The 14,431-nt window shown below is 36.0% G+C and overlaps 1 protein-coding gene across 1 annotated transcript in view; it reads right to left on the reverse strand.

The window, feature by feature from the left end:
* FBN2 (fibrillin 2) overlaps positions 1–14,431 on the reverse strand; it is a 244,389-nt gene that overhangs the window by 101,559 nt on the left and 128,399 nt on the right. Inside the window, exons 9-15 of the mRNA XM_070411499.1 lie at positions 12,376–12,528; positions 10,592–10,825; positions 9,510–9,647; positions 4,220–4,339; positions 3,214–3,339; positions 2,322–2,444; positions 298–420 (exon numbers count right to left, since the gene is read on the reverse strand). Coding sequence (XP_070267600.1) covers positions 298–420; positions 2,322–2,444; positions 3,214–3,339; positions 4,220–4,339; positions 9,510–9,647; positions 10,592–10,825; positions 12,376–12,528 — 1,017 coding nt within the window. The remainder of the gene's footprint in view (positions 1–297; positions 421–2,321; positions 2,445–3,213; positions 3,340–4,219; positions 4,340–9,509; positions 9,648–10,591; positions 10,826–12,375; positions 12,529–14,431) is intronic.

Here is a 14,431-nt window from a genome sequence, read left to right on the forward strand (position 1 = left end):
CTATCACCTCCTCTCTTGCCACCCTACCCTCTCTCTTCTAAGCAACCACTGACTTGCTCTGTCTCTGTAGATCTGCCTAATATGGACATTTCTTATGAAAGAAATTACAACCTATGTGGTCCTTTGTAACTGGCTTCTTCCACTGAGCATGTTTTCAAGGCTCACCCTTGCTTTCTCATGTGTCAGTATTTCATTCCTTTTGATGGCTAAACATTATTCCACTGGATGGATCTATCTCTGCCCCCTTTTCAAAGATCATTTGGACACTGGGGACACATTATAGAATGTTTCACTTACCGACACATACACGTCCATCCACACCCACAGCCAGGCCTGGGGGACAGTCACAGCGGAAGGAACCTTCATTGTTGATACAATGCCCATTCATGCAGATTCCTGGGGTTTGGCATTCATCGACATCTGCCCAGAGGGGAACACAAGCCAGGCCACAACTGGGTAAATTTAACTTTCTTTTTATCTGTTGTCACTGCTCTATACTCTCAACCTTTTGTTTTTAATTTTGAAATTTGTGGGAAAACAGATGTTATAATAAATCTTTTTTTAAATTAAATTTATCAGGGGAATCTTGCATCTTAATACAACTCTAAAACATTTTCAGAAAGACTAAGTGAAAGTTTACCCATTCGGAAAAAAAAGAGCCTTACTATTTTTTCATTATTTATTTGGCAACCCTGTTTAACATACATAATATCTAATCCCAGTTAGTTAGGTGAAACAAATTCTTAAAAGTAAGGTAAACTTTTGTAATCACCTTTTATTTACACACACACACAATTCTAACTACGAGGGATGTTTTAATATTAACTTTATCAGTTCATAATATCAAAATAGTTTGGGGTATCTCTTCTAATTTTCAATCTGCTTCAAATTATCAAAGGTAACTCACAATTAAAAGGCTCCCCAAATGATGAAACAGCCTTCAAAACACAGGGCTGCTAAAATCATGAACATTTCAAGTCTTACAGACTACAACATTTGTTTTTTTTAAAATATATTTTATTGATTTTTTACAGAGAGGAAGGGAGAGAGATAGAGAGTTAGAAACATCGATGAGAGAGAACCATCGATCAGCTGCCTCCTGCACATCCCCCACTGGGGATGTGCCCGCAACCCAGGTACATGCCCTTGACCGGAATCGAACCTGGGACCTTTCAGTCCGCAGGCTGACACTCTATCCACTGAGCCAAACCGGCTTCGGCGACTACAACATTTGTAATAAGAAAATTAAAAAATAATTTCAAGAAAGCAGAAACTGGTGAGATCTAGGTTATCTTTCTATGTGTATTTAATTTTCTTAAATTGTTAAATAAAGCACATGCTATAATGTAATGCTACACACTGGATGGAACATAATGCTAATCTCATATCCTGTGTTACATTCAACCTTGAGATGACTTCCGAGTGATGAGTTCAATCAGCAAAACTACAATGGTTCTATTTAATCCTGCACTCTCCTTTCTTGAATAGTCAAGAAGCAATTTTTTATTCAGAAACACGAGAATCAGTCTTGATTTTTCTCTCTAATGTCCCTGGAATTTCATTGAAATTATAGGGATTAGTTATGAGTCTTATTTGGTATTCAAATAAATTTGTGCAATTGAAGGCAGAAACCATCCTCAAAGTTAATTTTGTCTAAAATGAGAAAGCTGGGGGGGGAGGGTAATGGGGGGGGGGGACAAGCTTGTTTCTAAGTAGGAACTTCAAAATTTGTTGCATCTTACTAAATTCCAATTGTGAGTACACACATAAGAGAGCCTTATTGATTTCCAAGAGGCATTATCTTTTGCTAAGTTATCACTAGAGCTTGGCCTTCAAAATGGCTTTATGAACAAAACAACTGGTAGGAATATTTAAATTATTTCTTCACTAAATCAATGTAAAATTTTTAGATAATGATATAATCATAAATGATCTGTATATTAGCTTTATGGAAAAGATGTAATTCAAAACTAGTTCTGAGAATATACAAAAATGAAAACCTTTCAAGATTTTTTCTTCCCCTTTTTAATTTAGGGCAGAGACAAATGATTTCTATGTTTTCTCTTTCAGACTTAATAAAACCTATCTGTCATTCTCTTAATTTTTCCTATATCATTATTAGTTTTGTAAAATATTACTGTTCCCTAGACCACAATATGTGTTTTTCTAGGAAGCTTTAGACACCTGCCTTACTGAATTAGCAAGAGATGTGAATAATATAAAACCCACATGAAGAAACTGAAGTAATTCTTGCGTGATTCATTCAAAGAAAAAAGATGGTTTCAATCACAGTGATTTTCCTATCTCAAAGCCACACATACCAGTACAGTAACGCCCATTTGGAGCCAAGACAAATCCTGGTTTGCAGATGCACTTGAAGCTGCCATCTTCATTAATGCACATCCCATTCAAACACATGTTGGTAGTTGTACATTCATCATGATCTGTGGAGGAGAGAGAGGAACTCACACCACTGGCCTTGAGGGAACCAGTTTCCTCTCCTTCCACAAACAATCAAATTCCACTGCGTAAATGAGCCATGTGCTCATGAATTCCTCCCAGCCCCCCTAATATGAATGGAAATTGAGTGAGAGCAAATAGTGTAGGGAATGTGTATAAGGGATGTAAAGGAGAAGAATTAAGTTAATTTTGTGCTTAGTGACTATTAAAACCACATGAGTAGCTTTTATTTTGATTTCCAAAAAAGTTAATATGATTTCAGGAATTTTTTTTTTCTTTTGTAAGGGAGAATGACACAATGATAAACTTCATTGTAAGTGAAATGATCTCGACTTTTATTAGTGGGTGATTTGATTTTAACATATGCCAAACGTTTTTATATACCCCCAGAGTGAGGATGGGGGAGACCTGTTCTATCTTGTCAGTGTTGTCACCCCAACATGTGAAATGCAGTAGGTAGTAATAATTACTACAAAGAATAACTGCTACTTACAATTAAACATATACCACAAGGAAATTTCCAGAAGCAGTGAAGTGTTCCTTGTTATAACATTTGCCAAAAAAAGAAATAAATAAAAATCTGTTGTTTCACTTTAACAGTCTTATGTTAAAAGCATTTATATTTTCCCTAAGTCACCTGAAGAACTCTCACATATGTGTTGTGTGAGCTTTCATGGAAATAGTATATATGCTTCTAAATAAAAATGTATATCCTTTAAAAATCTTTTGCAAAGGAGCAGGCAATTTCCATACCAACACAGTTTTTTCCATCTGTAGTTAATTCAAAGCCGGCATTGCAAATGCACTGGAAACTTCCATCTGTGTTCACACATCGACCATTTTTACAAAGAACCCCATTCTGGATACACTCATCAATATCTGGGAAAATTAAGAATGGCCAAACATTTTTATTTTACAATAATTAAAGATACAAACAGTAAGATAATAAATTTAATTTCAAATATCCAGTTTATTTTTACATGTACTATACAAAATCATGCTGCTTCTTTAGCAAAATTTCCATTTCTCACTAACTTTTTATTTTTTCTTGGGTAGGTAGATGTAGCAATTTTAAAGCCTTGAGTAATTGAAGAGGGAAAGAGAGAAAGATGACATGGGTGTGCAGTGAACCTAATCGAGGGCTGGTAGGGGAGCTGTTTTTGACACAGTGGTTGAAGACCTTAAACATCAGAGCAAGGAGCTGAGTAAGAATCAAGTAACTACAGAATATTTGGATTAACAGCAACATGATGAAAACTTCTGGAGCAAGTTTGTTTAAGCAACTACCTGTGGATGAATAGGAAATGAACAAGAAGACAAGCAGAGTCATCTGTGAAAAGAATTCCTAGATGAATCAGCAGTGGGGTAGAGTTTGAACCATGGTAGAGACCGCGCATAATTTGGTGTTGAACTGTGTGTGAGGTTCACAGGCAACAGTGGATGAAAATGACTATAAATATTAAATTCCATTGATAGGAGAGCAGTAATGCTACCGGTGTTACTCAGAAAAAGAAAGCTGTGATTTAGGGAAGAAAGATAAACTGAATTTTTCTGAAGCCAGATACCACAATGCCTGGGTTATATATGCAAATAGTGTTTATGTATAAACGGAGCCCTTCTGAAGGAACAGAAATCTGTAATAACGGAACAGCGCTTATTTCATTCCATGTTTTATTTTAATAAATCTACTTTTAACCTCAACAGCCTGGGTCGCTGTATTTCACGGAACATTTTCAAATGTGAAAGCAAACTGCCTTACCAATGCATGCTTGCTTGGTAGGAGTCCTCTGGAATCCAGCATGACATTTACAATAATAGGATCCAGGTGTGTTAACACAATCTCCATTAGTGCAAGGATTTGATGTGCATTCATCAACATCTGTGAGCAGCAAAAGAAACCATTATAGACTTCACTCCATTTCTAGAAATGTTTGTTTAAAACACATTTAGGCCCCCTAAATTCGAGAGGCTAGTCAGTGGTAATAGTCTAAATAGCAGAGTATTTATAAATGAATGAACATTCCTTTCTTTAAATACAGAGGCCAGTATGGAGATTTATAAAAATATTGCCTATTGGAGAGTACAAGCAAATTTGCTTTAATCAAGAAAACAATGATTTTTCAATCTGAATAATGCACAATGATTAAAAGCATGGACTCCTTACTATCGTTATTAGTCTGGGCAAGTGAAGAGCCTCTCTAGCCTCAGGATAGTGATAGAAGATCAATGGAAGATTTTTGAAAATATATATTTATATTACATGTTGTCACTTCTATTAGTTTTAATGAAAGAGATAGCTGGATTATGGGATTCATCATTTTGTGAACTCAACTATATACGTAACTATATATGCATGGAGGCTTGGTAATATTTTGTAGTAACAGAGGGTGGGGTAAAAATGGAAATTAATTAAAACAAAGTCTATTATTTTCAGTAGCTTCAGGTTTTTCTAGGATCTTTATATTGGCACAGGATTTTTTTTTTTTTTTTGCATAAAACCAAGTTTTATGCAAATACTAGTTCTGATCCTAAATAGGAAAAATGCCACTGCTTCCCATTCAAGGCTCCCTAAGGCCTGATTAAATGCAAACCCATTGCAGAATTCAGGAACTGCACAACCAAATGGCAGTCTCAACAGTCTGGAAGTCAGCTCCCAGAAAAATCACATGTTAGAAAAAGTTTAATTCATCTTCTCTCAACAATGCCCACTAAACAGTATTTTGAATGCTGGCAAATTAAAAACATGGCTGGCTGGTGAGGGCATAATGACTTGCCATTTCACATACATGTAGAAGCCATTAACATATACAATTTCAGCTAAATCAGAGAGCACAACAATAAAATCAATTCACAGGTTTAACATTTTAATAAACAGATTATTCTTTTCACAGATGTTCTTAAAACAGGAACTGTACTCTATCAAACTCACAACCTCAATTATATAAACACTCAGGCAGAACGCAATTAAGCTCTCTTCAGTAAAGGGGAGTGGGGAATCTCATAGCAAATAAAAAAACAACAACAAGAAAATAACCCCAAGATTAAATGATTTTTCAATTCATCCAAAGACACCTTCAGCCCATTAAGACTTAACTCACATTTAAACTTTTGGTCGATAACATCAATTCTACTAAGCCAAAGGAATGAAGCAAAATGAAAAAAGAGAGTTTAGAGTGTTAGTAAGCATACAAAGTATAATTAATGAACTTTCCAATACGAAATTTCATGTTCAGTGTGCAGTGTTGAAGATCCCTTAAGTTCTATGTCTTTGTAATATTGACTGTAACAATTAAAAATGTGCTATAGATGCATCTCTATAGAAGCTTCATTGTAAAGATCTGTTCTAGTGAAAAACATGCATCCAATCCCCTCTCTTTAGATAAACTTTCTGGGAAGCTGGGTCACTATCAGAACCTCTCCCTCCCCTTAAGAACCTGTTCCCAAAGCCTCTAGTTCCTAGGATTGCCTCTGCCAGTTATTTTGTCATTAAAACTCCAATTCATTGCTGTTTCTGTAGCTCCTTGCCTAAGAACCAGTACTCAGAGAATTCGTTCACTTATTTATTTTGGAAGGACGACAATCACCAAAAACCTGTAAGTGACTAAAATCCATGACTTTCACACCCCATTTGTTTTCTAAGTTAATGGAAGACTAATCATAAATGAGCACTGCCATGTTCTGAAATGTACACCTCATGGCCCTACTTTATTTTGAGTCTCACACTTCAAAGTGTTCCCCTTTGTTTTGCCTTGTGCAGAGGAACAGGGGCACTTAAATTTTACAGTCTGTATACTTTGATTTCTGCCTATATTTTCACTGTGGACTGAGCATTTTTAGGCAAAATTCACAAGATTTTAAACTCCTAAAATAAATGAGAAAGTAATTTTAAACTCCTAAAGTAATTGAGAAAGACATCATCAAAATGGTTAAATTCTCAGATACTACTGGTATAAGAAATAGTAACCTTTGAAAAAGTACTTTATATTCCAACTTAGCAAACACTTTTAATTTGCAAGGGCTCTACGATTATCTTTGGCCCAACAGAAACAAAAATTATTTCTTACTCTTCCGAAATAGAATAATTTAAATGGAGTTAAAAACCACTGCTAACAGCAGTCTGACTTAGACAACAAAAGAGTCACAAAAATTCATTTTACAGGAGAATTCTCAGGAAAAAGAGAGAATAATGTGATGAGTAAATACCACTTTCCAGATCTCAGGAGTAACTCATAATAGCAAAATGGACCCAATTCTATTTTCCTGGTCTTTGATTCTTTAATACAGTTATTGACTTTCAAGTTATACCACTTCCTCAGTATCTAAAGCAGCGGTTCTCAACCTGTGGGTCGTGACCCCTTTGGGGGTCGAACGACCCTTTCACAGGGGTCGCCTAAGACCATCAGAAAACACATATATAATTACATATTGTTTTTGTGACTAATCACTATGCTTTAATTATGTAACAATGAAATTGGGGGTCACCACACCATGAGGAACTGTATTAAAGGGTAGCAGCATTAGGGAGGTTGAGAACCACTGAAAAGGAAGTTCCCAAATAGCAAGGGCAGTTTGTTATTTTTCAAAACACAGGTGCAATTAACATAGTCACCACTTTATCTTGGGTTTATGTCCTCTTTAACTTTTTCTGACACCTCAACGTGTTGTTTATAAACTCAAACACAAATTGGCTAGAAGTTGACACTAGAAAGAGTATAGGATGAAAAACATTAAAAACTTCTCTTCTGAAAAGATGCCCCAATACTAATCTTTGTCCCTAGGTATTACAATAGAAAGATAACTCTGCCTAGGCTTTAACTTTTCAGGGCTGGATGATGAGATCAAACTAGAATGGAACTGTCTGTAATAATGTTTGGGTAAAACTCAGAAGTTGAAGATTTATGTTAACATACTAACTGTGCAGACATACAATCCCAATATTACATTAGACATAGAGTTTATTAAAAGGGTGGCAGCAGCCTTTCTCACCTGGGTTCCAGGAAAAGTACCTTAAGTCATCCATTTCATGTGGTTAGTTCATTTCCTGCACACCCAGCATTGTACTAACCATGCACCACCCTTGGGAGAAGTGAAGTTCTGCAGGGCCTCATTCTCTACAGGAACCCTGGTTAAGAAAGCTGGACCAGCATCATGACTACAATAGGAACTGCTGATCCTTAAAGACAGTTTATCTTTATGCTAAAGGTTTGCAAGCTCCCCTGTGAGTGGAGGTGCTTTTCTAGCTAGAATAAAGTGTATCCAGGCATTAACATGAAATAAATGGTGGTTTCTGGCTAGTTTACAAAAAATGTTTAACTTCTGGCCTACGTTTACTTGTTAGTTAGTGAATCATGCAGTGACACATGAATGACAAATATTAATAGCAAAGCAAAAATAGCCAATCAAATTTCAGTTTGACAGATTGTAACTGTGTATGTATGTGCAAGACGGAATTTTTATATATTATATACTTACAATAATGTTTTCTGGTAGTAAAATCATTTTCAAGACACATAATAAGAATAGATATATCAGTATTTCATGATGTTCCCAAACTAACCACCTGGTCTATCACTTAAACAAGCATCGAGTATTACCCCCTCAGCGAGGGTTGCTGTGTATGGTTGCACTGCACAATTGAGGGTGCCCGATTCTGTGTGAGTGGCACCTGCTATGCTTGTGCAGTGAAAAACCTATGCAACGGTACATAGGGATCCTGAATTAAGCCTTATTTGATCATTCTCATCTTGTAACTCTGTACATAGTTTAGAATAATCATTTTTCCAAAACACTGTATTTGGCTCACATTTTCCTTCATAATCATAGTCCACTTAGATCTTTTCAGTTTAACTTAGCAAAATTATAATCCTAACTCTCTGTTCCTGGTTTCGCATCTATATTTTGTAACAGAAGAACTGAACCCAGATCTGGTATTTAGGGTTATGCTAATTATGAAACATACATGATCATTTGTTAATATAAAGAATAAATAAAAGAATAACCTCAAAATGGCTCAATTCCCATAGTCCTAAAACTACTCTTAATAGATCCTCAAACCTGTTCATTATGAAATCTAGATTCCCCGCCCCCCTCGTTGTATTTGATTTTTCTGCCACATTTAACACACTTGACACTACTTTTCTCTTGAAAGTGTACCCTTGGCATAGCTTCAGGGACATAATACTTTCTGCATTATTTTTTCCTCTCTCCAACACTATTACCACTATTACTGTTTTCTTTATGAACTTATGTTGTTGTTCCACGAGATCCAGCTGCAGAACTACTATTAATCTTTTCATCCTTCTTGCTGTTCAGTCCAGGAGACAGTATTCACTCTCATGGTTAATATCCACCTTATGTTACCGATCTGTACCTCTGGCACTGAACACTTCTCTTAGCTTTCTTTAGACTTTTATAATTAAACACTCTACACACCTAAAACTTTACATGTCTAAAAAAATTTTTCATCTGCCCTGGCCAGTTTTTCCTAGTGGTTAGAGTATTAGCCCATGGACCAAACTGTCGTGGGTTCATTCCAGGTCAAGGGCAAGTACCTCAGTTGTGGATTCGAACCCTGGCCCCAGTCGTGGTGCGTGTGGGAAGCAATCATTGGATGTGTCTCTCTCACTCCAATGTTTCTCTCTCTCTTACCCCACACCCCTTCTCCTCCTTCCACTCTCATTAAAGATCAATGGAAAAAGTATCCTTGGGTGAGGAGTGAAAAAAAAAAAATTCATCAGCTATTTCCTCCCAATCTGTACCTTCCTGTGCACGTTAATGACACTATCATATATTCAGTGTTGTTCAGCTAAGAAGGAAAGAAAGCAAGGAGAGACAGAGACAGAAATCTCATATTTAGGGTGGGGATTCTTGATGTGGCCTAGCTCAGCAGTAGGTTAAGGAAGCGTACGGAAGACCATGCACACAGGACAGACAACTTGGAAATTAGCTTTACTTCAAAAGACTTTTTTTTCTATCACATTCAGTCCAGTTTATCTGTACAGTGTAAAAGCTATCAAAGACTAAGAAGGATTAAAGAGTCAAGAGCTTACCTATGCAATCCCCATTTGCATCCTGCTTATAGCCCATATTGCACTCACAGCGGTAGCTAGAAACAGTAGGTATGCAGCGTCCGTTTAAACAGAGATTAGCATGGTGCTTGCAGATATCTATTGTCTGGTTCAGAATAGCTATGGAAAATTAAAACACAAGTGATAGTTCATCATTACATGGATTGCTTTTCTTAGAGCTAATTTTTAAAAGGATATTTAATAGTACATTACTTAGGTGTACATATCAAAAGCTCACATTATTCTAGATTGTATTAAAACTTTAAGGTTGAGGATCTTAAAAATATTCTTGTGACACATGGTTGTAACTGGCATTTGTTAAGTTATGCATCTGGAGACTTTGCCCACAATAATGTCTTTAAAATGTCAGGAATGTTCTACTGTACATTTGAATGCTTTCCATTTCTTTTTTTGTAACTGTGCTGAATATTTAGATATAGTATACAGGCAATATGCCAAAAATAATAAACACCACACCGTGGGACATCATAAAATATTATTAGCAAGAGCAGTTCTTTTAAAAAGAATGAACTCAAATGTCAAGTACACCGATGCCAATTCTGGCCTGACGCCCACGGTTCTCAATTTCTTAAGTTATTCAATAAAAAAGAGTGAGGAAAAGAAAGATATTTCATTATAATATTTGGATAGGCACAGAGCAAGCCTTATTCAGTTTATCTCAGTTGAGAAATGGTTCTGGAACTAATTCAAGGGTTGTATGAATAGGGCAGCTGCAAAGGGCCAAGTGAAATACACTGGAACCAAAAACGTGCTTTTGAATGGCGTCATCTGGATTGGAGTATCACTGTGCTCTCATCTCTCCTTTCAGAGAAAGCCTGGATCACTCATTCTTTTATCCAATTTGGAAAGTTAATGAAACACACAAAAAAATAATATTTTTCTTAATAATTCTATATTACTGCATTATATTTTAGAGCCTGAAACAGATTTTTACACATATATGTATATATGCACACACACACCTTTTGGAAAAAAACGTTAGGGATTATAATATCATTTAAGGCAGAAAACTAAAGAGTTTACACAAAAAAGTGAACACTCACTTAGTCCAGTGATGATGGGCCCCTGTCCCCCGGCCCCTACACCCGCTCCCCCAACACCAGGAGAAAAGCCATTGCCTCCAGGGATGGGGATGAAGCCTGCCCCTCCAGGGCCATAGCCATTGCCATTGCCATTTGGGGCAAAGCCATTCCCCCCAGTGCCTCCAGGTCTGGAACCAGCACTTCCTGGAATCCCTCCTATTGGAAGTCCATCCATGCAAAGTCTTTGATACTCCTCTAGAAAAAAAAGAAAGTTCAGTTACACACAAACGGCTGTCTTTCTGCATAATAAAAGCAATCTGTGTTGGCTTATCTGTACCTACATGATGTGAGTAAGTAGCGCATTATCCTGATAAATATTTTCAATGCTAACAGTAGCTGAATACATGTTTCAGAAAAATATTAAAACCTATATGCCATATTTTAACTGAGTTGCATAACCAAAGAATTGTCTGTATGAGTATTTTGAATTTATGTCCCTTAGTGAAACTCTTAAAATTCTAGATATAAACTTTGAATGAATGCAAGAAATTTATTTGAATGAAAGAAAATTAAAGCTTTAAATAATTCATTCTATACATTTTATTTTGCTTGAAATGTCTTCAGTATTGCACCTATACATGTTTCCTATCTCTTTTCTTGTCTTTAAGGGATTAATACGGCTTCAGAGTAATATTTTTTTTCCAATGTGGATTTTAACAGATGATGGTATTTAATAAGTTTTAAAATCTGCTCCTTATTTATCCAAGTATCAAAGTTAAGAGAAAAGAAGCAAGGATAGTGATTGCCTTTATTTCCTTAATTGTTCTCAAAATTAAGAAATTCTATCAGAAGAAATGAAAACTATTTAGCTCAAGTAATTGTTTCAGTATTAATATTACTATTATTTATTATTATTAATATTACTATTATTTATTACTAGTGGAACTATGAGTTTCCAAAATTATATACTATGTATTAACTCTTTTTTTAAAATTTTACTACTTGGTTTTGATATTTTCTAGCTTAAAGATTTTGAAAGAATGTGCCTTGTTTTTCTCCATAACAGTACATATAGTTACATATTTTATAAGCATAGTTCAAAAAATTAGTTTCCATAAAAATTATAATTTAATATGAAGACAATACAATAACAAATATTGATATACCTTTATGTGATAAGGTATATCAATATATGCTATTGTATATTAATTGTACTTTAACTATTCATATTATATTAATAAGAGACACCATTGCTCATTCATCCTAAAGTGATTTTCCGATTTAGCCTCAGTTATATGGCAGTTAATACAGCAAAATGAATGAGAGGCATCCTCCTACCCTTGTATTCTTAATGTTCAGGTCATTAGAAAAAAGAAAATATCTTCAAGATTGGGACACTATAAGATAAGATAAGATAAAGGTACTCCTGAAATAAAATATAAATGGAGGTTGAACTTTTTAGTCAAAGATATTCAAGCTCTGGAATGAAAGATCAGGAGGAGGTTTTATAACTGAATTGAAATATGGGCATTCAAAATAATTTTTAAAAATACTTCACAAAGACCGGTGGTAATCAGCTTTTAGGTATTATTTTAATATCAATAAATTACGTACAGTCAAAACTGATCCCAAGAAAATAATGCTATCCCAACTCTCCCCAAAACACCCAAACTGTCCTCCGTTAAATCAGTAAGACAGTAATGGGAATATAGACATGACATGACTTCAAAATGAAGAGCAAAGTACATTAGTACAAATTTTCTTCATACTGTCTGTCTTGAGGAGACTAGCAGCCAGCCACTCACCAGAGCCTCTGACGGGACAGGCTTCAGGAATGGTTCCAAGGCCCCAGCAGCGGCCGGGCTCACAGCAGCATTGCATTTTTGTCATTCTGCCCGGGAGCTCTTGTGCACAGCGACCATTCACCAGGCCTGAGAAACATGTGCCTGATCTTTGATCTGAACATGTGAAAATAAAATAGAAGGCATGGTAGAATTATCTCAAGTTCTTATTTCATCATTTCACACATTAGAAGAGGTTAAATGAAGTGAGTTATTTTACTTAATCTCTAGTGTGTCTATTTATTCTCTTCATTTCTATTACATTTATTCATTCCTTTACTTATTTACTGAGCAAATGTTCATTGAGAACCTATTCCATGCCACATCCCAGGGATACAAACATGAAAGACATAAAGCAGATACGAGCCCATTCTGCAGTGAGAAGCCAACACAGCCAGGTCTGGAACTTGAAGAAAAGCAGAAAGGCAACAACCCAACCCCATCCTAAATCCTCCAATCCCAGCTGACCTGGATATGTGTGCTGTTTTTGGCCACTGAGATTTTTGTGGATGTTTGTTACACAGCAGTATCTGACTGATAGAGGCCTACTTTAGAAAGGTTGATCAGAAGCATCTCTCTGAGACAGTCACAGCTGAGAAGAGACTTGAATAAAGTCAGATCATGAACCATGTAGCTATCTGAAGGAAGAGTAGTTCAAAGAGAAAAAAGGGGATGTACTTGATGTGTGTGAAAAGCAAGAGTCCAATGTGACTAAAGAAGAACATGCAAAAGGGAGAGACTATGAGCTCAGAGAGATATCAAAGGCAAGATCATGGAGACCTGAGGACCATTCAGGAGGACTTTGGATGTTATTTGGTGTTCTTTAAGATTAATTAAATGGCTTCAATTAGAAGAAACACAATAGTTTACATTTAAAAAAATCTCTTTGGCCACTGACTGTAGCAAGCACAAGAAGACCTTCAGGTGAGAGATGATGGTAGCCTGGATGAGGATGGCAGCAGTAAAGATGATGACATATTTTGAAAGTACAGACAATGGGAACTTGCATGGGTGTGGGGTCTGAGGGAAAAGAGAGAATTTCCTAAGTTTTTGATTTACACAGTTGAGATGGGGATGACAATTAGGATTAGAGGACATAATATAAAGCTTCTCTTTAACGTGTTACATTTGGGATGTTAAATATATGAACCTGGAACCCAGGGGAGTGGTCAGGCTGAAGATATATACCTGAGAGTTATCAGTGTATCTATCAGTACATAGGTATTATAAGCTATGAGGCTAGGTGAGACATTTTCAAGAACCAGGGGCAATAGATCATGTCAAATGGTGATAAGAAGTAAAGTAAGGTGCAGATTCAGAAGTAACCACTGGGTTTGGCAGTATTGGTATGATAAGGATTGTGTGTATTATCCTACAGTATGGGGGAAGAGAAGTGACATGATCAAATGTGACTATGATAAAGGTCACTCTAGCAGCAAGGTAGAGAATGGATTAGAATGGCAGATAAAAGCTAGAAGATATCATCAAAAGACTACATAAAAAGCAAAACTGCACAAGGATAAAATATTAGTGTCATCTGTGGGTTTATAACTGAATCTACCTTTATTGTGTAAACAATGAAAAAAATTGTGTCTAATTTCCTATGTATTATTCAACTTTTATCAAGAAGCCTTCAAAGGTATTTTGTCTATGACCACCAGAAGAAAGATGTAGCACAACAATCAGGAGCTGCATATTAATAATGCACTTGAAACTATTAATCACAAATAATCCCATTAATAGATAAAGCCTATTTCTTTGCATTACATATAGTTTAAAATAAATATATTTTCTCGAATGGTCCATAGTATACCTTGGGTTGCTTTGCTTCCAAATTATCCTATATAATAAAGAGCTAATATGCTAATTAGACCAGATGGCAGAATGACCTTCCTGAATGACCAGTGGGTAGGGCCGTGGGGCTGTGAGGGCAGAGGCAGCCGGAGCTGTGAGGGCCTACTCTTGCACGAATTTCGTGCATTGGACCTCTAGTTGTTAAATAAAAGAATTGACTTTAAGA

This window comes from Myotis yumanensis, unplaced genomic scaffold (genome assembly GCF_028538775.1).
Source record: "Myotis yumanensis isolate MYYU_CA2020_CCGP unplaced genomic scaffold, mMyoYum1.0.hap1 SCAF_4, whole genome shotgun sequence".
NCBI classification, from domain to species: Eukaryota; Metazoa; Chordata; class Mammalia; order Chiroptera; family Vespertilionidae; genus Myotis; species Myotis yumanensis.